The 21,864-nt window shown below is 51.6% G+C and overlaps 2 protein-coding genes and 1 long non-coding RNA gene across 10 annotated transcripts in view; 1 reads left to right on the top strand and 2 right to left on the bottom strand.

Moving 5' to 3' along the window:
- The window catches only part of TTYH3 (tweety family member 3), a 32,502-nt gene extending 32,168 nt beyond the window's left edge, over positions 1–334 (bottom strand). Inside the window, exon 1 of the mRNA XM_008566752.1 lies at positions 321–334. Coding sequence (XP_008564974.1) covers positions 321–334 — 14 coding nt within the window. The remainder of the gene's footprint in view (positions 1–320) is intronic.
- A 14,405-nt stretch (positions 335–14,739) lies between these two features.
- LOC103585705 lies at positions 14,740–15,523 on the top strand. The gene is made up of 2 exons (XR_550098.1): positions 14,740–15,385; positions 15,464–15,523. It is a non-coding gene; the product is annotated as an uncharacterized LOC103585705 (long non-coding RNA).
- Positions 15,524–17,125: 1,602 nt separating this feature from the next.
- Positions 17,126–21,864, bottom strand: part of IQCE (IQ motif containing E) — a 55,804-nt gene continuing 51,065 nt past the window's right edge. For 6 of the 8 annotated variants that reach the window (XM_008566742.1, XM_008566737.1, XM_008566736.1 and 3 more), the window contains 5 exons: positions 21,686–21,751; positions 21,497–21,552; positions 20,226–20,326; positions 19,048–19,143; positions 17,126–17,387 (listed from right to left, as the gene is read on the bottom strand). In XM_008566742.1, the coding sequence (XP_008564964.1) occupies positions 17,260–17,387; positions 19,048–19,143; positions 20,226–20,326; positions 21,497–21,552; positions 21,686–21,751 (447 nt within the window). In that variant the 3' untranslated portion in view covers positions 17,126–17,259. Of the gene's footprint in view, positions 17,388–19,047; positions 19,144–20,225; positions 20,327–21,496; positions 21,619–21,685; positions 21,752–21,864 lie in introns of all 8 variants that reach the window. The other 2 variants (XM_008566738.1, XM_008566744.1) reach the window with 2 other exon arrangements.

Genomic DNA, 21,864 nt, shown 5'->3' with positions numbered 1-21,864 from the left:
CCCGCCAGCCCTCCCCTGCGTCTCCATTGGTCTTTTCTTCCGCTGGTCCCTCCCCTCGGCTCGCCCGCCAGCCCACTGCCCAGGGCCCCGCTCCCCGCGCCCCCGTGACCCTCGGCCCCTCCGCCTGAAGGCCCCGCCCCTGTGCTGTTATTGGCCCCCGGCTGAGGCTCTGCCCACCCCCTCACTCTAGTCGAGGGGCTCCTGGACCGGAAGGCTGGGGAGGACCCTCGGCTGAGGGCTATTGTGTCAGTCTCTCCGTGTGGAGATGGAGTCTGGAATCCTGGCTGCATATGTAGCCGTGCTTCATTCCAAGCGTTCACTCTGGTTCGACCATTGCACGTTTATATTGCACATTTGCTGTGGGAGTCCGGCCAGGAGGGGCTGGGCTGGTCTCCCCGCCGAACGCAGCCCGCAGTCCGCAGCGCCCTGCAAGGGGCCGATTGGCCTGTCTGTAAGATGGGCATGATCTGTACTGGAGCTGTGTGATCTTGGGCAAGTTACTTAACCTCTCCGTGCATCAACGTTCTCATCTGTAAAAGAGAATAATAGAGGTACAATAGTGTAAAGTGCTCAGAACAGGTCCCGGCACATAAGCCACAAAGGCGTGTGTGTAAAGAGTTTGCTGGGGAGATTCAATCCCCACCAGGCCTTCCCTTTGAGGAAGGTTGCATCTTTTGTCAAGAGCTAAGACAAAGACGGTGCTGTGTCCTGGTGTTTCGAAGCCTGAAAATTCAGGCAACTGCCAAGGAGGGCTAATCGTGGACTTCGGAGCCACACAGCCATGCTTGCTGCGAAGTGTGCTTGTGCCTATGTCTCCTCCTCTGTTAAAGTGGAGATGGGAGCTGCCCGAATGGAGGAGGACGGACACATAGTAAGTACTTGGGCCGGGGCTCGTCCCTCCCTCCTCAGTCCAGGGCCAATGAGTGCATCCTCCTGGCTGGGCCTCATCACCACCTTGGGGCCTTATTTCTGGACCTCCTGTGTTCGGAGAAACAGGTTTCCACACCTGGGCTGTATCATCTGCTGTGCCCCGCTTGGCTAGCTCTGTGGACAGACAGGGCTGGGTTCCTGGCAGGCTGGGCTGGGTTCTTTGCAGGCAGGACAGCTCTGGGCGGTGGCTTCCCAAAAGGCCTGTCCTTCGGCTCATCTGACTGCCCTGACTCGCTTATTTTCCTTTGATAAGGCCTGGGGCAGAGCTGTGGTTTCCACTCTGGATAACTTAAGAGACATTGCCCAATTAGGAAATAACGGTGGCTCAAGAGGAGGGTGGTCACATTCTCCATCCCTAAAGTTCACAAAGCCAGGAACTCAGGGGGGGGATTCTGGTTCAGGTTCCTCTTTCTCCAGTGGAGCCAAGGATGCTGGGAGCTCTGGGCAGAATAAAGGGCCCCCCAACACCCCTAAGACCAAGGCCACCTCCAGGGGTGGGTTGGTATCTGGTCAGGTGAATCCTCTTCCCTGGCACGAGGTGACTGCTTGCTGTGAACGGGGTGGGAAGCAGGACGCCCACTCCTAGCCTGACACTGCTTCCACAGCTAGCCTGTCTCCTCATCTGCACAACGAGGATGTCAGCCCCGCACTGCCCCCTCCCTGGCTCACTCTGACCTCGAGGTTCCCCAATACAGGACTCTAAGGATGAATAGGACTGTTTTGTCAGCAGCAGAAACTGTTTTCATGGATGCGGATAGTTTCTCTTCCCTGTTATTAGCAGCAGCTCCCATGGCCACAGGCCCCCTGCTTTGTCGGACTCCAATGCCCACAGCATCAGTCTGGGAGCCCTATCAGGATCCACACATGGAGGCATGGGGTCAAAACGTAATCAAGTTAAGATGTCATACTGGGTTAAGGTAGTGTCCTTATAAGAAAAGAGAAATTTGGACATAGACTCAGACTCAGAGATACAGAAGCACAGAGGGAAGAAGGCCAAGTGAATACACGGCAGAGATGGAGCAGTGTGTCTACAAGCCAAGGAATGCTGGAGCCACCAGAAGCTGGGAGAGAAGCATGGGACAGCTCCTCCCTCAGAGCCTCCTGAGGGAACCAACCCTGATCTTGAACTTTCAGCCTCCGGAACTGAGAGACAATAAATTTCTATTATCGAAAGCCACCCAGTTTGTAGTACTTTGTCATGGCAGCTCTAGGCAACTAATACATCAGTTTGCTCAGAGCTTCTGGCTGGCAGGCATTCTGTGCCTCTGATTGGTACTAAACGAAAAGGTGCTAATTGTTGATTAATACTTGCTATGTGTTTGGTTGGTGAAACTTTTCCCTGTGGAAGTCTTTGGAGGGAGAGTGATAAAGGGAGTCCAGGGCAGAGAAAAAGGGACCCACAATATACGGTTCTGGAAAACCACAGCCAGTCTCTACTGGTAGAGCCTGAGCCCTCCGAACCTAATGCTGCTTGGGGTCTGGGTGTTGGAGAGAAAGTCCCAGTGGAACTGAATAGCCCAGCTCTCAGGAGGACGAGGGTTAAAAGAGAGAATGCCAGGTAGAGTCCCCAGCAGGGGACAGGGCATGAAAGAAGGCCTCCCCTAACCTGCCCTGCTTTTGCCTGGCACTCACTAGCCAGAGCTGTGATGGTTCTTTCTGCATGTCCTGGGACAGCTGTGGCTGGAGGCTGGACTTTAGCCCCACTCTATGGATGGAACAACTGAAGCCCAGGTTCTGCCATTGCTCGGGAGGCCATGAGAATCACCTCCCAGTCAGGAAACCAGGGGTGAGAAAGTCTGCTAGGAGAGACACTGAGGGCTGAGCTGTTTGGGCGCATCAGGAGCAGAGCGAGGGGACAAGCCAGGCCAGGAGTTTTCCAGGGTCTGTGTCCCAGGCCAGGAAGGTGGCTGGGTTGAGGCTCCTGAATGGTTGTCCCAAGACCTGTAGGCTCTGGGAGAAAGGCCAGGCCCAAGCTGAGCATGGCCAGCCCTGGGCCTGGTCTCCAGATGCTGAGGCAGAAGCCAGAACAATGGAATTCCCTGTGTTTGGACCCCATCCAAAGAGGTTCACATTTTCTGTGGAGATGGAGCGCACGAGAACTGGCAGGGAGAAGAGAGAGCTGGAGGCCTGGGTTTCCTTGGCGCCTGCTGTGATGTGGCTGAGTGACACTCTGGCCACACAGCCAGCCCAGTGCCTGGCTCACCACAGACACTTGGCTGATGGATCTTGGCCACAGGAACACTCCTTCCAATCCGGACACGAGGAAATCAGCCACGTAGCTCTGGAGGCTGGGAGAGGTGCCAGCCAGCATGGTCCCCGAGAGGGCCACAGAGGTCACCAAACACAGCCTCAGCCAGGGTATACTGTGAGCACCTCTCACTTACTGGGGTCACCTAGCCAGCAGCCTCACCTACTCCAGAAAACCCCTGGGCATCAGGAAATCCACAGGGATGGCCTCAGAGCTGCCAGGAATACCGTCCCAAGTCCCAGCAGTCAAGTGAGTGGCTTGGTCAGAGCCTCTGTACTCTTCCTAGACACTACTGCTAATAAGGCGGGGTCTCTGGGTCCCAAGCCCAATGCAAATGAAAACTAGCACCCTGAGGGAGGTTAGACACAGGGTTGGTATGAAAAGTGACAGCCAGAAAGGAGACTGGCACCACTACAAAAAGGAATCACGGTGATACCCTCCCCTCTCCCTGGGCAAGGCGATTACTCCACGGCCCCTCATCCCTGCCTGCCTGTCCACCCCACCCAGCCTAGCAGCTAGGGATTTTGCTGTGATGAGCGTTGTGCCAAGAGCCACGAGACCTGAGATTTATGTCAGACTTTGCCTACCCACTATGACCTCTTTGGGAACCCATGTCACCTGCAAGGGATTTAGTGTGCACTGAGTCCAGGTTTCCTATTTTACTGATGGGAAAACAGGCTCCAAGAAGGGAAGAGGCTTACCCCCAAACCACAACTCTGATTCATTAAGAAAACAGGAAAATACATTCATAGCTTTTCTTACTAAAGGAGACAGGGTGACTGTGCATTAGCACAAACGTTTGCTTCCACATACTAGATTCTGGACCAGATGCTTGATCCTTGCAGTCCCAGGAGAAAAACATTACTACCCTCATTTTATAGATGAGGAAACCAAAGTCCGGAGGGTGAAGCAGCTTGCCCAGTGCCCCAAAGCCAGGAAGGTGGGGACAGTGTTACCCTCCACAGCAGGCACCATGGCTGCTGTGTAGCAAAGAAGTTGGCCTGGCCCAAATCAAGGTCTGACCTGTGCCATCGGCTTCAGGGAGGTCATCTATGTCACATCTATGTCACCTGATAGGTGTGTCTTTGTTTAGGGCAGGGGCTGACTGCACTAGAAAGACCAGCCACATGATTTAGGATGGGGGCTTTGGGTCACGCAGCATCCACCAACCTGGTAATCATAAGACCAATTAATCTGCCTGTGGAATGAAGCCCCAGTAAAGACTCCAGACACTGAAGCTCAGGGGAGCTTCCCTGGTTGGCAGTACTCCTTTCTGTTGTCACACATCAATGCCAGCAGGGTAACACATCCTGAGGATGTCATAGCTCCTCATCTGGAACCCTCCCTCACAGCCTCTTCCCTGTGTCTGTTCCCTTGGCTGATTTTAATCTGTTTCCTTTCCCTGTAATAAACCATAACAATGAGTATAAATTTTCAAGGAGTTCTGTGGTCCATTCTAGTGAATTATCGAACTGAGAGTGATCTTGGGGACCCCTTGTAACTTGCCCTTGGTGTCAGAAGTGAGGCAGTCTTGGGGACTGTGTCCTCAGACTTTTGACTAACTGTAGGTAGCCATGAAGGCCAGGACACGGTGCACTTTCATGCTCAGATTTTCACTTAATTCTCACACAGGACTGATGGCCACTATCCCATTTTACAGAGAAGGAAACAAAGGCTCAGGGAATTAGATATAGAGACAAAATGAAAACCCTTTTGTTTTTTCATCCCTGGTCCAGTTCTCTCTCCAGTGCAGCCCACTGAGTGATGTATTTTTTAAAAGGTTTGTGTATCAGCTATCTATTGCTGCATAGTGAACCACCCCAGAACTTCGTGTTTTTAAACAATGACCACTGTGTTTGTTCATGCCTTTGGATGTCAGCAGTTTGGGCTCTGCTGGGTGGTTCTCCTGCTACCATCTCCCAGAGTCACTCATGTACCGGCAGTCATGTGGCAGCTGAGGCTGGATAGTCTAGGGAGGCCTCATTCACAGCTGGTGGCCGGTACTGTCAGCTGGGCCATGTGGCTGCAGCAGCCTAGCTTGGGCTTTGTCACCTGGGGTCTCAGGGCAGCAGGAGAGCACAAGAACTGAAGCAGGAATACTTTTCTGTTTGTGGCACATTTCCTCATGCTCCATTGGTCAAAGCCAGCCACATGGCCAAGCCCAGAGACAATGGGAAGGGACCACATAAGATGTGGACACAGGGCTGTGAGGCTCGTTGGGGGCCATGGCTGTGACGATCTTAATTCAGAGGACTTCCAAAATGGTGAAAGATTTCTTTTTTTTTTTTTTTTTGTCTTTTTTCGTGTCAGGCAACGGACCGCAACCCTCAGTGTCACGCCCGTACCGGACCAGGACCGGCAACGAGATTGCAACCCTCGGCGTCGTGCCCGCACCTCGCTCAGCCAGTGAGCAGGAACCAGTCTGTATGTGGGATCTGAACCCTCGGCAGGAGCGCAGCCGCACTCCCAAGCAGCGCACAGCAGCAGTGCGCCACCGGGCCGGCCCTGAAAGATTTCTTAATATTCTGGTGCTTTCAAGGGATGTTCTTTGTCAGCCGGTGAATTTCCTTCCTCTCTGGTGGGTGGAGGAAGGGGCTGGGTCTGAGCAGCAGGAGAGGATGTTCATGAAGGCCACAGTGCGTATCGTCTCTTCCGGGCAGCCTCAAGAGCCCACCTCCGGGAGCAGCAGGAGGGGGTATCTGGCCATTCCATGGGCCAGAATTGGTATTGGTGAGAAAGGCTGACTGAGGGGCTGTTGGAAGGATGGACTTCCGGCCCCACTGCCCCTGAGATTGGTGAAAGAAGTGGGTGGGGAGGGAAGCCAGAGCCCCTGCCTAGCACTTGGGGCATGGGGTTGGTGGGAACAGATTTTCACTTCCTTCCACCAAGCCATGCCAGCTGCTTTCACAGGCCCTGCAGGACTCCACAGGCTTGCACTGCCCTGGTGACACTGTTCCCCTCCCTAGAGTGAAGACCACGAGGCGATTCTTCAAGTCTTGGTTTCCCCAGCTGTAAAAGGAGGACAGTCACATTTCCCTGCATGGATGGGTGCTTTGATTACGCTGGAAAAGGGGTGTTCAAAGCCGTGCCCCACCACCACTTGTCCTCTGCATGCTCTGCCCTAAGTCCCTTCAGGGGGGCCCTGTCCCCGACTCTGCAGCCACTGTGTGTCTGTCTTGCCTGGGTGGAGGGTAGGGGGTTGGAGGAGGGGCTGCATTCTCCAGGTTGAAAGCCTGGATCGAACCAACCTCATTTTCCCATGCACATGGAGGGAGGCCTGACTCAACTTCCCTGATTGCTTTCCTGGTCAGGGTGGGGTCCAGGGAGCCAGGGTAACCCAGGGTCTCCCTCTCCAGACTGGGCTGCCTTGTCTGGGAATCCTCTAGAGACCTCCTGTTCCCTCTTGGCTCCCATCAGGCTGTGTTCTGTTGCCTGCTCTGCTGTTTCCAATGCAGGGGACCCAGGAGGGAGTGCAGGCCTCCCCAGTACCCTTAAGGGCCTTCTCCAGAATGCTGACACCTTGGAGACTCCGGCTCAGCTTGGGAGAAGGGACTTGGAGGTGGTGAGCAGGCCAGCCTCTCTGCAAGCCCCACTCCTCATTGAATCCGTCTCCTCCCTGCCCAGCCTACCTCCTAGACAAGTAGGGAAGGTTCTGGAAGCTACTCTAGGGGTGGCATTCTTGCTGGGAGGGGGCTCATCTCACCCAGGGAAAGCTCCAGACACAGGAGGTAAGGGCCCTTCCTCTACAGAAAACTCTGGAGCCCACCTGGGGAAAACCCTCAGAGGCACCACCCTCCACCACCGAGGCAAGAACCTCTCCTCTGGGGCCCCCAGCACCGGCCTGGGGAGGGAAGAGCTCCCCAGCTCCCTCTGAGCCAAGATCCAGGCTGGGTACTCACCTGGCTTATCTTGTTTAAGGCTGACCTCAGCTCTGGAGGGAAGTATCCCAACACAGTCTTGAAGAAGTACCTCGTTCAAAGTCCCCCAGGGAACTCAGGGTCAAAGTCCCCCAGGAGCACTGGGCAGGAAGGGCTGAGCATCTGGCCATGCTGTTCCCCTGCTTGCCCCTCCCAGAGCATCCCCCCAGGGAGGGTGCAGGGAAGGCAGGGGTCAGGAGAGGAAGCTTCTAGAAGCAAAGCCATGATGATGATGTTGTAAGGGCCAGGCCCGGGATAGGTGATAAGTGTGTGTTTCTGGGACGATGTCATCTTGCTCTGTTGGCTGGAACAGGCCCTCCAGTGCCACTGGCTCACACCCACCCAGAGACATGGGCAGCATGCCATTGTGTATAGATGGGGAAACTGAGGCTTGCCTCAGAATGAGCTGGCTGGGACACCGGCCTGGATTCTCCTGCCTGCAGGCCCAGGGACCCTTCTCTTCCCCAGACTTTCCAGCTGGCTCTGCAGCATAGGCTGAGGTGCAGGAGGCCCCAGTGGGCTCAATTTCAGTCTGCCCAGGGTGGAGGCCCAGCTCTGGGGCCCACTCCAGCCTATGCAGATCCCACCACACCCTTTCTGCTCCTCCAGGGCCCCTGTGAGTGCAGAGAAGCTGGTGGCGGGAGAAGCCTGAGCGGCTCTAGCTGGGATGGCGAGGAGGACGGGTGGAAATGTACTCCCTCTCTGAGGCTGCTTCCCGCCTGGTCAGGCTTCCTCCCCCTTCCGCCTCTCTTGGACAGTAGCCCAGTCTGTCCCCACCCTGGGGGGCTCAAGTGGGCACTTGGGGGGGGTGATCAGCATTCACAGCCTCAGCATCAGCCCATGAGCCATTGTTCCCCTCCTGCTCCCAGCTTCCACCTTCTAAAATGCAAATCCGACCCTGTCATTCTCCTGCCAACAGCCCTCGCCTGTTCTCACGGCTCTCAGGACTAGTCCAACCTCCTCAGCAGAAGGTGCCAGGTCCCCCCCCCACTCGGCCTCTGCTTACCCCCAAGCCCTGTTGCCCCCACTGCATCTGGCCCATTGTGTCCAGCCACCTTGGGGCCCTTTCCACCTCCAAGGGTGGGGGCCTCACTCCCTCTTCCTTCTGGACCAAGGCTGTTGGTTCCCTGGACCTGGAAGACCTTCCCCTCCGCAGCCGCTTACCCCTAGCCCCTGACTCCTTTTTCTGAGAGGGGACAGCCTGTCCTTGACCCCCATGGCTGCTCCCTGCTGCACTTTGAGCTCTTGAGTCTTTCCTGCCTGGGTTCCCACCGCCCCCCTAGGTCCCTGACACTGAGACCAATGGATATTTGGTGAGTAAATAAATGCCTTCCCTGGCCCCGAAGATGCAGTCCTCACGGAGCTCAGTCTAGTTGCAAACAGATAAAATAAACCTCAATAGTGTGTATGAAGTGCCTTCCTCACACAGTGCCTGGTACACTGCAAACGTGCAATAAATATTAAAAGAGACAAAATGAACTAGATTTTGTGAGAACACAGAGAGAGGTGGGGCTGATCCCAAAAAGCTTCTCAGCAGAGAGTCATTTGGGGTGGCTCGATGGCAAAGTCATTCCTGGCGGCAGAAACAGCATATGGGAGGGGGCAAACTGGAGGTGGGCCTAGTTTTTTCTGGAAAGACCTGTGGTCAGGCTGTGCAGGGATGGAGGGGAGGCCAGAGCAGGGCAGGTGGGGCATGCCAAGCTGGGGTGCTGATGGAATACAGGGTGCCACATGGAACTTAAGGAAGTCTGCTGAACAAGGATAAGACGTGTGCTCATACTGGTTCTTAACCAAAGTCCCACAGCAACAGTGCAGAGGACAGACTAAAGGGGGTGACCCAGAATCAAGGCAGCTAAGTGCCCTGTTGGGGGACAATCTGAAGCCCTCAGAGTGACTCTCAGCAGAGAAAGAGCTTGGGATGCACCTAGTAGCCCACCAAGCTGTCCCTCTTCCCACGAAATCCCTACCTAACCCCCATTCTTTAGGCTACGGAAAGTGTCCACAGGCAGCCCTCGGCCCTAAACTGCAGCTAGATTGAAGCCCAAGCAGGGGTTGGATAAGGCGTGGAGTCGAACTCACCTTGCAGCAGAGTAAATAAGAGAAAGAGCAGCCCGTATGGAGCATAAGCAATGTGAAAACACTATAAATGAGACAGAGGCTATAAGATACACAGCTTAGGAAGGACAGACAAGATAACTCAGAGTGCCAGAAAACATTATCAAAAGGACGGGAGAAATCTCGGCACAAGTTTATCTGTAATGCTACAGAACTTAATAAATTCATGTTATAGAACATGAATACAATAATGCAGGACTCCTCAGAGATTTAAAACCAGTGTGAGCTCAGCAGTTCAGAAATTCCTTCAAGTATCTGTCTCTATTCACACTGTTGTAAAATTATTTCACATTTGCAAGTATTGTGTGTCACTGGGAATCAGCCTTCAAAAAACACAGCCAGTGGTTACACTGTGGAAATATGAACATAAAACCACTAACACCTCAACAAACAACCCTAAAGTTGTGCACACTGGCACTCGTGGCTGGGGAAGAGATGTTCCGATGACAGCATATACTATACAGGTTTTTAAATCGCTGTATGAATCTTGAACAATTTAGGTGGAAGTCAGGATAATGTGTTGAAACTACATCAGCTGATTCAAAATGTGGCAATGAAAGTGCTGATGCAGCTGCCAGAGACTCCATGAGTGGAGTATTTCTAGAAGAATGTCTTATTTTAGATGTGATTTTAAATATGTATGATGTATGACCAAATTAACAGACTAATTATTAACAAGTTGGCCTTTGACAATTTCATCCACATCTATAAAAAGTTCATATTTTCAAATTGGCCATTTTATTTTTTGCGATCTTGTCTTTGGAAAAATGGAAGAACCTCAAACTGGCTTGAGTTTAAAATGTGTGTGTGCATGTGTGTATGTGTGTGCATGTGCTTTTGAGCTTGTGTGCACATTTGTGCATGTGTGTGTTTGCATGCATTTTGTGTGTACATGTGTTTATCCACACATTTGCATGTTTGTGTGTATGTGTGCACATTTGTGCATGTGTTTGTATGTATGTTTGCATGTGCTTTATGTGTATGCGTGCATGTGTTTGTAGCCAAGCAAATGTGTGTGCATTTGTGTACATGTATATGTTTGCGCATGGTGTTTGTGTGTATCTTGGCATGTTGTGTTTTTGTGTGCATGTGTGTGTGTACGTGTGGCAGTACATCATGTGCAGAAGTTGGGTCACCCAGTCTTGCAGATGTGACAGCAGTTGAGGGCTGCTAAGGAAGTAGCACCCTGGGACCTGGTGGCTGTTGGAGGTCTGAAGAGGTGGAGGGAGACGGGGATGATCTCCAGGTTTCTGGCAGGGACAGCTGTGTGGTTTGTGATGTCATTCACTGGGCGGGAGCAGGGTCAGGGGTGAAAGTAAAGTAAAGCTGGGACAAGCTGAATCGGAGGCATCTGAGACATGTATGTTTTGATGTCCCGTAGGTATTTAGAGGGAGGCAGGTCAGGGCATTGGGGACGGACCCGAGGAGACACCCACATTTAACAGACAGGCAGAGGAAGGGGCTGAATGCCAGAGGGGTAGGAGAAAAACCCTAAAAGTGGGCAGGTGAGTGACAAGGTGGGGAGGATGGATTCACTGCGTAGGTGCTGCAGAGAGCCCAAGAGCAGTCAGCACGTGTGTTGGGGGCGGAAGCCAGTCTGAGAAGGGAACGGGTGGGCGAGGGTGCTACTAGCAGGGACCAGCCCCTTTTTGATATATAATGTGAGCTGTGCCTCCACCCCACCCACTCCCGCCCTTGTTCGCTTTCATTCCTTTGGAAGCTGGGCCTGGGAAGGGAAGAGCTGGGAGGAAGCAGGCCCCCAGACTGGGTCGCCATGAATGGCAGCCGCAGGAGCCTGGCACACTCTGGACCCTCTCCTTTGAAACCCAGAGCATGCTGAGGCCTAATTAACCAATAGCTCAGAAGCACCCCCTACTCTTATTCAGAAAAGGACACAGCACCATGGAAACTTCCCCCAGATTTTGTAGGTAGGGGCCATCCCTCAGGGCTGAGGCCTGGGCTCCCTGGAGCCAATGGGAAGGTGCTGGCCAGAGGCCATTAGCTGGCGCCCACACAGACAGGCCAACTCATTCCTCATCCGCACCGCTTATGTTCTGAACCCCACGGCAGTGCTGAAAGGAGCTAGGGATTCAGATTCTTCTTTTTTTCTTCTATGTCCCCTAGGGACCCTGGAGGAATCGCATACTTAAAATCGGGGGTAACTCTCACCCGGCCTTTGAGGAGGCCCATGTGCTCCTTTCCAGACTGAGCTGGCTCTACTTTTAAACTGAGAGAATTTCTGAGAGCACTGAAAACCAGTGGCAGGAATGGGGACGAGGGATTCTACCTGTGTCCGTGCATATATGTATGGATATGTACATTTACATATTTACATGTTGCTTTATACCCCCACCCAAGGTGGGGTGCAGGTCTGAGGTTGGACCTTACTTCTCTCTGCTCCTCTAGCCAGCTCTAGTGAGAAGCCCCCATAGCTGCCTCCTTTCTGCTCCTAGACCTGAGCCTCACGGGGAGATCACAGCTGGTGGCCACAGTGGCAGTGGGCTTGTGGCTGGGATGAAATGTCTGATGCCCCATGCTCTCCATTGTCAGAGGCTCCTTAAGGCCCTGCCAGCTCCTCTGCAAAGCAGAAATTTCCAAATGAATAACAATTTGCCAGCAAGGCACACAGGTGATTGGGATACAAAGATGGGCTCAGACAAATGCCAGAGCCAACGTACAAGTAATTGTAGCAGCATTAGGAAAACTCAACCCAGGATTTAAGGTCCTGGGCAGGCAGCCCCTGGAAACAAAGCCACAGGACGCACCTTGTTCTGTGCAACAAAATATTGGAAAACAAAACCCAGATATCAATTCTTCTTCTTCTTTTTTTTTTTTTGGTCACTGCCATCTGTGTTTGATTCCTAAGTAAAGTAAATTATTCCTTCCCTGTTCCTAAACAAAAACTAAATAGAATTTGTAGAAATACTCCTTCATTCACACACATTGTTGTTTCTCGATGCTCAAGTCCTCAAGTCCAAGGAAGAGAAATTCAAAGAGGGACCGGGTGTCAACAGATGCCTCAGACTCATACATGGCAGGGAGCTGGCAGTGGGACCCCTTCTCTCCAGCTGGCTCTCAGTTTCCAAGCCTGTGCTACAGCCAAAGCAAAATGCCAGAAGGCCAGAGAAGTGGGGTTTCTGAAGCAGGTGGAGTGCAGCTTCTGTGCAGCATGAGCCATGGCAAGAGCACACCTGGAGGAAATTAAAAATGAAGGATTTACAGGGCAATCAAGACGAATACCCTGCAAAGCAACTTTTATTTACAAAGGCTGATAGTGAGTAGCATGAGAATGAAAACCACATCCCTTCCAAAAGAGTCACATACAAATTATGTCTAAGATTATTATAATTCTAAATAAAAAATGCCAAGATGAGAGGATACACTCCTTCCTCTCCTGAGCCATCTTGATAGTTTCACATTTCAGCTTCCAGATATAATTTCTCTCGCTTTTAAGGATGCTTACCCAGCCGTGGTCTGCACCAGAGCAGGTAGCTGGCCTAGTGTCGTTGCTGCCAGCAGGCCCTTGGGGACTCAGCAAAGCGGGAGCCTTGAGAAATAGCTGGCTTGGACCCATGGCAGGGTTTCTGTGTCAACTCTGCGGTCCTCAGAGAATCTGAGCCACATGAGAGCAAAAACTTCCAAAACCAAAGGAACCATTTTGTGATTACTTTAGACAGGTTACAATGGAATTTTTATTCAGATCTTGAAGGTTTTTAGTGCTTTCTGCAAAAGATATTTATTTCTCAAAAACAAAGCAAAGCTCTGCTGTACTTATCTTGGTAGATCTGAGCTAGGTTGGCCTATCTTTTCCTAATTCAGCTGGTCTTTTTGCAAGGAAGAAGGTTGCTGGTCCATCTGAGGGATCAAGTGCATAAGTCCTCACTTCCCTTGTCAGGAGACAAAAACAGAATACGGCCAGCATGTGCACTCAGGGTCATGTGACTACTTTAAAGAGTCCCTCCTTAGTACATGGACAAACAGGAAACAAAAAGAAGCCCCTAATACACGAAGCTACTTTGTCCAAATACTGGGCCCTGGACCAGAATTTAGCTTTGGTTGGCTCTGCCCACCAGTCTCACAGTCAGTTCACCCCTCAGGGGACCTGGGGGAGCTGTTGTCCTGGCAGTCTTCCCTAGCCCCTCCGCCCCCCTCCTTGGTGGGGACCACCCAAGCCTGATGCTGCAGGCCTCTCTCTGGAATCACACTCCACATAGAAACTGGCTGCAGAACACCACTGAAATCCACCTGCTGCTCTATTTGTGCCCTATGCACACGCACCTCGCTTCTGCCTCATTTCTGCCAGTTTCTGGGTGGCCTGGCTGGTCCTCAGTCCTTCCCCGCACTTTCTCCTCAGCTGTGTCTGGTGGGTGATGTGAAACGAGAAACGCAGAGGGCCATGGCACTGCCTGGGTGCATATTTATAATCACCTGGTATCTTCAGAGAAGCAACAGGACAGTCTGCACCTGGCTTCTGTGTCTGGGGCATCCTCTCTCTCCCATCCTGGGTGAGAGGAGCAGCGTCCTACAAAGGCCCTGCAAGGGCTGGGCCCTATGCCAGGCCAGCCTCCCCTGCATCTCTGGAGATACCCCTGAAGACCTCCACATAGTGGCTCCATGGAGGAGCAGTGAGCGGTGGGGACAGTGCCACTGGTGGAGGAGCGAGTGGCAGGGACAGTGCCTCTAGTTGAGCAGGGGCGGTGGGGAAGACACCCCTGGGGGAGGGGCGCACATCTGGTGAGGCACCTCAGCTCCCTAGCTCTGCTTCACAGAGGCCAACTCAGCAATGTCCAGTCACCAGGTGTGCCTGCTGCCAACGCAGTGGAGCCAGGTCTAGGAGATTTTCACGTTGTCTGTTACCGCTTGTTTAAGTGGGAGGGAATGGAGAAAGGATATATTCCTTTAGTTGGACTACCTACCCAGCCTCTCCCAGCAGGTCAAGTTTTGTTATTGTTCTTTAAGTTCAAGGTGATGTGAAGGTGTTGCAGTGAAAATCAGGGCAGAATGAGCAACATGTGCTGCTCAACCTTCACCCAGAGGGGCACACACCTGGGTCTTTGGCATCTACCGCTGAAGTCGAAGTCCCTTTCTCCTGGACTCTCTCCTCTTTCACTCTCTGCCAGAGAAGTTTGTCTTGTTACCTTCCAGGGCCCCCGCTCATGGCCCAGCCCCGCCCACAGGTTGGCCCCACCTGTGATCAGCCCTGCCCATGGCCCCAGCAGGCTGGTCAAGTGTGGGACGTGGACCGCTGTGAGCAACCTCAGGGACGAGGTGCCTGTCTTGCAGAGCAGCACCATCACAGGAGGGCAAAGTTCAAGGCCGGCTCCTGCGATAGGCCCCAGCTCTCTGGCTCCTCTTCCCCTCCAGTCGAAGCCAGCAGTGGCTCCCAGTCCCTACAGTGCTAGAACCCCTGGTCCCAGGCCCTGGGACGCCCTGCAAGCTCGTACCTGACGCTTTTGCCATGGAACAAAACTGCTCACGTAGTGCCCGAGGGACCACAGAACAGCCGGGCAGGCTCTCCCCAGCAAAGGGGATTGGGTGACCAGCACTGGACACTCAACATCAACTGAAGACACAGATTTGAGGTATTGTCATTTACTGAGGTAGCTTCAAAGTGGAATGTTGCTTTTAATAGATCACAGTGCTGCATCAAAGGAGGGCAGACAGGAAAATTTACATATTTACAATTCTTAGGAGCATTTTCTTGGGAAACTCAAATCCACGGGCTGATCTTGACCGTCTGTCTCCTCAGTTCTGCTCCCTGACAAGGCCCCCACAGGTCGTGTGCACAGGATGGCCCTTGGACACCACGCAGAGCCTGCCCGGGTGCCTGAGTCCCCTCCTGCCCCCTCTCCTGAAGCAGAGATGTCCCCAGTGGTGAATCAATCTTCCCTCAACACCTACAACCTAGAACTCTATGTCATGAGTTCCTGAGAGTAAATATCTAATGCAGAAATGTCTTTTTTTAATTGAGGGAGAGGGAGAAGCAGCCACAAAACAGAGTTGGGATCCCTCCCTGCTAGCGAATGTGCAGGTACAGCAGGGACTATCTTTGGCACTCTTTGTGCTTTAGTGGGTATACTGGCTCCTACACAGCTATAGTTTTGAACCCAGCAACCAGGGAAGGATGGGACAGAGCCCCAAGCAACGGACCCAAGTGGATGAAGTGGAGGCAAAGGTCTACAGAAGGCTCATGTCAGCTATAAATTCCATCAAGTTACCAACCAGTTCAGTGAGTTTTAAAAAAAAAAAAAAGGTCTACAGAAGGCTCATGTCAGCTATAAATTCCATCAAGTTACCAACCAGTTCAGTGAGTAAAAAAAAAAAAAAAAAGAAGAAGAAGAAGAAAATTGATTTGGCAGTCCACGGACCAAATAAAGAAAAAAATTAAATAAGCCAGGCCCTTGGCTGGATTTTTCCCCTACCCACTATACAAACAGAGCCTAGTGGAGAAAGGGTCCGGGCAGTGGACTGTACGGCAATGCAGGTCCTTCCACTTTGCTTGGCCCCATCCCAGAGTGACTCTGGAGGACAGGGCTGAACTGGGGAGACCCCTCACCATGTTGGAGCCAGCAGCTTCCTGACCACCATGGAGGAGATCCCTAGCTCAGCCTGACTTCCGCCTCTGATGGTAATATCAGAAGGCTACTGTGCAAAGAGGATCAGGTGATCTGTTGGGGAAGTGGGGCACCCAGGGTATTAAACTATCTCTAGTGGGATAAACCCCTGGGAGAACCCATCGGTTCAACCTAAGAAAGAGTTTTGTAACATGGATCTCTCCCAAGATGGAAGACCTGTCCTAGGAGATAGGGATTCTGCAGAGGAGACTCAGACACCAGACCTGGGCTATGCAGGGATCTAGATGCCCTTGAGAGCCTGCCCAAGGCTGAGGCTCTCCATTTTTACCCTTCAACGAGGGCTAGTCTCACAAACAACCAAGAGACTAGAACTGTGAGCTTCTAAAAGGAACTGTCAAGCCGCTGGGCCTCTGAAGGGATCAGCATGCCCAGCTGTGGAGCTTGTGGCCTGCTCAGAGTCTCTATACATCAAGGGTGATGGGCACGTCCCAGACACAAAATGAAACTTGCCACCCCCATGAGACTTTGTCCTCTCCTGGAATGAGAGGACTGCCTCTTCGCCCTTCTCCCCCTTGGAGTGACCCCAGAGGCTAATGAACCTGCCACTGGGCTAGACTTTTCTCTGATGCTTTGCTCAAAAGCAAGTGTGATGCTGCTTCTGTGAATATCATTTGGTATTTTTTTAACTCTTAATCTACCCAGTGACAAAATTCCACACAGACTCCTTCCTAGGAAGGGCAGCCCTGGCGGCAGCACACCAGGGGATCGGGAGGATTAAGGAAGAAAGGACTGTGCAGTGGGGGGGGGGAGAAGCCCATGGAGTAAGAACTGATTTTGGGACTCTGGTATCTTCAGCTTCTCATTAGCTTTTGAAATGACTGCATTTTATTGTGGGGATGGGGAGAAGCCTGTCTCATCTCTTATTCTTCCCAGAGGTACAGCTGGGCCTCTCTGCTTAGCTTCCTGGACCAAGGAAGGAGCAAATTCTGGTTGTCACTAGCAGCACTGGCTCCTGAGATGGCAGCTTCTCCCAGGTCAGGGTCAAAGGCAGGCTATAAGTTGCTATGAGACAGTGTGTCTTTGCAGGGCTCCCTGGCTGCCCCTCCCTCCCCCCAAATTTAGGGTAGATGTGTCCGTTGGCACTAAAAAGCCACCCTCTGAACTGCAGCCTGAGATGGAGTGATGCTACCACTTGGCCTTCCCCAGAGAATATAAAATAAAGGCATCTGAGATTACTTACACAGATGGAGTGATGCTACCACTTGGCCTTCCCCAGAGAATATAAAATAAAGGCATCTGAGATTCCTTAAACAAACAAGCAAAGAAAACCGATGAAAACGTTGAGGTGTTAAGTAGGTATTGTTCTTTTCCTAACAAGATAAATTATCTTTCCAATTTTAGTTATTATGTCCTCTCCTTTTAACCCTAACCTATCCCTGACAGCCACCACCAGTTGTAGACAATGATGAGGGACCTAGAATGGGGAGGAGATTTTCTTCGTGGGCAGATATGGAGCAATGACAATATCATCGGAGTCATCAGAGTTGATGTCATCCACAGGACGAGGCACCATGGGCTGCAGCCCCGAGGGAGAGGACTCTGCTGAAATGAACCAGAGAGAGGGAGGTCAGCCGCGCCGACTGCACGGGGTGGGAGCACTCCCAGGGCTGCCTGTCATGGACACATTTGCATTATCAGCTCTTCCGTGGTGGCAAGACTGAGGACACATGCAGAAGTAGCAAGCCACAGGACAGACCTTCAGAATCAATTTGCACATTATGCCAGAAAGCCCTCTGTGACTTCCTAGCCTTCACACTTGGCTCTGAATATTTTGGCATTTCCCCAAATCAAAACACCTGCAAGAGGTGAAGATTTGCCAGCCCCGAGGAAGCTCAGGTCTGGGCTGGAGGAACTCCCTGAAAGTCATTCTCACAGCATCGTCCCAGGAGTCTGAGCCTTGGGTGGGTGGCTGGAACTTGTGTGCAGATGAGGCTGGCAACCACCTGTGTGCCTAAGAGCCAGGTTCCTGGTTAGACATGCTGGCTTCCGACTGCATGCAGGACAGGAGAGGCAATACCCCGTGCTCGCTGGCAGCTTTCAAACTGTTTGGCTATTCCCCTATTTATGCTACTTTTTTCACACACATCTAAACTTTTCACAATCTTTAATCTCCACTAGAATAAGACGCCACCTACAGATGGGACGGGAATGGGCGACCCCAACTGGCCACCTTGCACTTGGGGAAACATATTGAGGAAGAGACCAGTTTCCACCACACCAGAAGCCCCATGGTTCCTCGGAAAAGAGCCTTACTCTGCTTGAAAAAATGACAGTAAAAAAGTAATCAGTCACTGAGTTGAGGTTTGAAAAAAGGGAAGGAAATTAAGATTTAACCATACTGTAGATACTGTAACTGTGTCAGTTTTCTGCAATTTTTCAAGAAAATTAATATTAAAGTGGAACCTTATAAAAATCAAAAACATCATTTTTCAAGATTATCTTCATTTTTTCCTTTAAAAACACAATCAGCTCAAATGAGGGCTTGATTCACGCTTTCCACACAGACACATTTCCTTCAGTCAATAAAAGCTGAATATCTTGATGCATTCTGTGATAATACTTTTAGACAGGAGGATGAATCTGCCACTTTAAAGTTACTTACATTTAACAAGAGGATAAAAGGGCAGCATAAATAAACACTTTAGTCCTTATCAAAGGATCTAAAGGTCACCAAATGCAGGGTCTGGTGAAATCAGCACGAATCGGGTTTTCAGAAACTAATTTAAAGGCTTCTGGGGAGCCTGAGAGTTACAGGATGGCCCAATGGCTTTTCAGCCTTCGTCAGTCTGCACATCTTTCCTTTAAATTCCAGGGCTGCTAATTTTCGTTCATTGAGCTTTATTCAAGGTTTTGGAGAAAATATCAAAGTTCAAAGTTTTCTAGCTCTGACAAAGCTAGAAAAAAATGACCAAAATAGATCAAATGTGATTTCATATGTGATGATTTCCAGGTCAAACATGGTGTAACATTCTCAGCTCACGTAGGAGATTCTCCAAAAGACAGCCCCTAACTGGATCTCTTGGGAAGGGAAGGATAGCACCCAACATAGACAGAGATTGCCAGGCTGAGGGCCCAGTCACCAGGTCTCATGCAGGCTCAGATTTGTGGCTCTGCTCCTTACTCTGTGGCCCTCCTGTCATCAGAGATTGAGAGCGACCCCTTGGGAAAGTGCACCCTCTGCCCACCGTTGGCCCCCACTTACCAGAGCGGGGCTGTGGGGCTGTGGGCTCCTCCCCTGGCTCGTCCTTGTCCTCCTCCTCCACAGCCTCCCTGCTGCTGGCGTCACTGTCCTCCTTCCCTGCAGGGACATGCACTGAAGAATCTGTTCTGCACAAAGGTGGCCTCCATAACGGACAGGGCCTGTCACCCTTCACCCATCTGTCAGTCTCACCCTCGCACTTTTTGGTTCAGAAAAATAGCTTCCTGGTGTAGTTCTTCCTCCACAGGAAGTGCTATTCTCTCCCCTCATCTTCCTCCCCTGATCCCATCTTTGAGACCTAAGGACTCAGTACAGAAAAGTCCTTTGCTCAAAACTTTCCCGTGCAAGGTCAGTTTGATACCACAGCACCCCTGCATGCCGTATGTGTAAATAAAATCTCAAGACTAAATTTCTCTGCTTAAGGACAGTCCCAAATCTCAAAACAGTGCCTTTTAACTTGTATTTAGCTTTACAATAATAGTCAAAGCAAGCAGCAGTTGATGAGGGTTTTCTAATTGCAGAGTAAGGTAGAAAGGATCTGAAGTACATTCATAGAATCATAGATATTTGGGGGCTGAAAGCAACTTTCAGGCTGTCTAGCCCCATTTTCCAGTTTGCACACAAGGAGACTGAAGCCCAGAGACAGGCAGGGACCTGCCGGGGAATGACATATCATTAGCGGGGTGAGCAGGGACAAGGTCTCCCACCTAGGGTGTGACATCCTGCCAGTTCCAGGGATTTTTTCACTGCTTGTTTTGGGGTTTTAATAAAGCCATAAAGGAAATATGAGCAAAGTTTTACCTAAGAAACAAACAGAAAAAGAGGAAAAACACTGGTCCAAGGGAGGGAATCACCTAGCTCCAGTTGGAGCTGAGAATAAAAATAGACACAAAAGCTGTGATGCTGAGACTGTGGGGAACCCAGCCCTCATCACTGACACAGGAACTGTCTCCAGCTGCTGAGCTCAGGGAGTCCCTTGGGGCTCTTCTCTCTTCTCTACAATCCCAGGGACAAGGAACGAAGCTGGGAAAAGGGTGCTTGGTTGAGGGTCGTCCTGGCTTAGGTGTTGCTTAGTTTGGAGGTAGGTATAGGGAGGTTTGTCCTTTATAGGGCCCCAAGCTTCCTGGAAGGTGGCCGCTGTAGCTGCCCCTAGCATCAGAAACCAAAATGAATGAAATTACCAGAAGCTGCAAGGAAGACTGAAGAGGAGGTTTCTTTGCGTGTGGCTGAAGCAGATCTCCTTTTTGTAGAAGCTGCGATGGTTGTTCTTTTATTGGCAGCACTGGAAAAAAGAGAAAAACTTAGCTGATTCTGACTTTAAAGAATGTAAACCTCTCTAAAGCCTACAGCAGGGCTCTCTAATTGCCTGAAGGCAACTATCCCAGTAAAAGCGAACTTCACAGCCTGCCCCATACACCAAAGCCAGCCCTGTCCACGACGGGCCCTGGTCCTGAAACAGGCTGGCCATGAAGAGCCTCTGATGTGTCCTCTGTTCATCTCTTTGTGGCACATGCTGTGAGACCAGGCCAGTGGGAATTTTGTAAGCTGGCCTTAGATGTCTTCCTTTGCCCCTCTTGTCTCTGGGTAGGGCCAGCGCCCATTCCCTGTGGATGTGGTGACAGCCACGCAGCTTTCCACCTCTTGGTCATGGCTGATTGCACCAGGGGTGGGTCCCCAACCTAACCTGGGTCCCTGGCGTGTCCCAGGTCATATGGTATCAGGGGCATGAGACTCAGACATGGCCTGGCCCTCCTTTTGCAGAGAGAAACTGCTGACTCAAAAGCAATGGGTGGCTGCCATTTTTTGCCATGCAACTGAAAACAGAGCAGTTGTGCAGGAGGGAGAAAGTGTCTGACCCGTGGAGTGAAGCAGAGCAGGGAGATGCCGAGAGAGTGAGCCTGCACTTCCCAATCCTGCCTGGCCCACCCAAGCTCAGCTGCCTGGTACCCGCAAGACAGGCTTGTCCCGACTATAAATTCCACCCTTTGCCCAGGTTGACTTAAGTGGGGTTCTGATTTTTGTAATCAAGAGAGTCCTAACTAATACACTGGGAGGTCTGCAGGAATGGTGCAATTTAGAACTAGCATGTGTTGCTCTAAGAAGGCTTCTGATGACACCTATGTCTTGCTGAACACCAGGATCATGTCACATTTTTCTTTAAAAAGGGACAATTAGCACAAGCCAACAGCCAGTCCACAAACTGATGGTTACCTGAACTGTACGGTATCTAAACCCATTCTATTTGTTTCCTCCCAGTATGAAAACAACTCTAGAAAGGCCTGGTCCTAAGGACCGGAGCTTGTGGCCCACTCTGCACGCACAGTGCAGTAGAAGTTTTTCAAAAGGTGTAACTTTGGCTATGGCTATAGCCAAGGTCCTGGCTCAAAGCAGTGTCTGTGGCCAGCACTCCCCTGTGGCACAAAACAGAGGTGTGCCTGTGACCCTGACTCACCTGTACCTGGCCCGGGCCATGTGTGCCCGGAGGACAGACTGGACAAAGATGATGGCCTCCTCTTGCCTTGGGCTGCCCTTGGCCTGGGCGATGGAGCTTGGGATCCAGGGCAGGGAAGAGCTCTGCAGCAGACAACAGGGAAGAGAACCATTTGGCAACCCTCTGCCAGCTTCGGACAAAGATGATGGCCTCCTCTTGCCTTGGGCTGCCCTTGGCCTGGGCGATGGAGCTTGGGACCCAGGGCAGGGAAGAGCTCTGCAGCAGACAACAGGGAAGAGAACCATTTGGCAACCCTCTGCCAGCTTCAAGTGTGGCACCCTGGGCATCAGGGAACCAAGAAGTTTCCTTTTCAGGTGCTCCACCTCCCC

The sequence above is a fragment of the Galeopterus variegatus genome, unplaced genomic scaffold, assembly GCF_000696425.1.
Source record: "Galeopterus variegatus unplaced genomic scaffold, G_variegatus-3.0.2 Scaffold267, whole genome shotgun sequence".
Lineage (NCBI taxonomy): Eukaryota > Metazoa > Chordata > Mammalia > Dermoptera > Cynocephalidae > Galeopterus > Galeopterus variegatus.
Note: the sequence above shows the minus strand (reverse complement) of the source record. Positions and strands in the feature narration are given on the sequence as shown.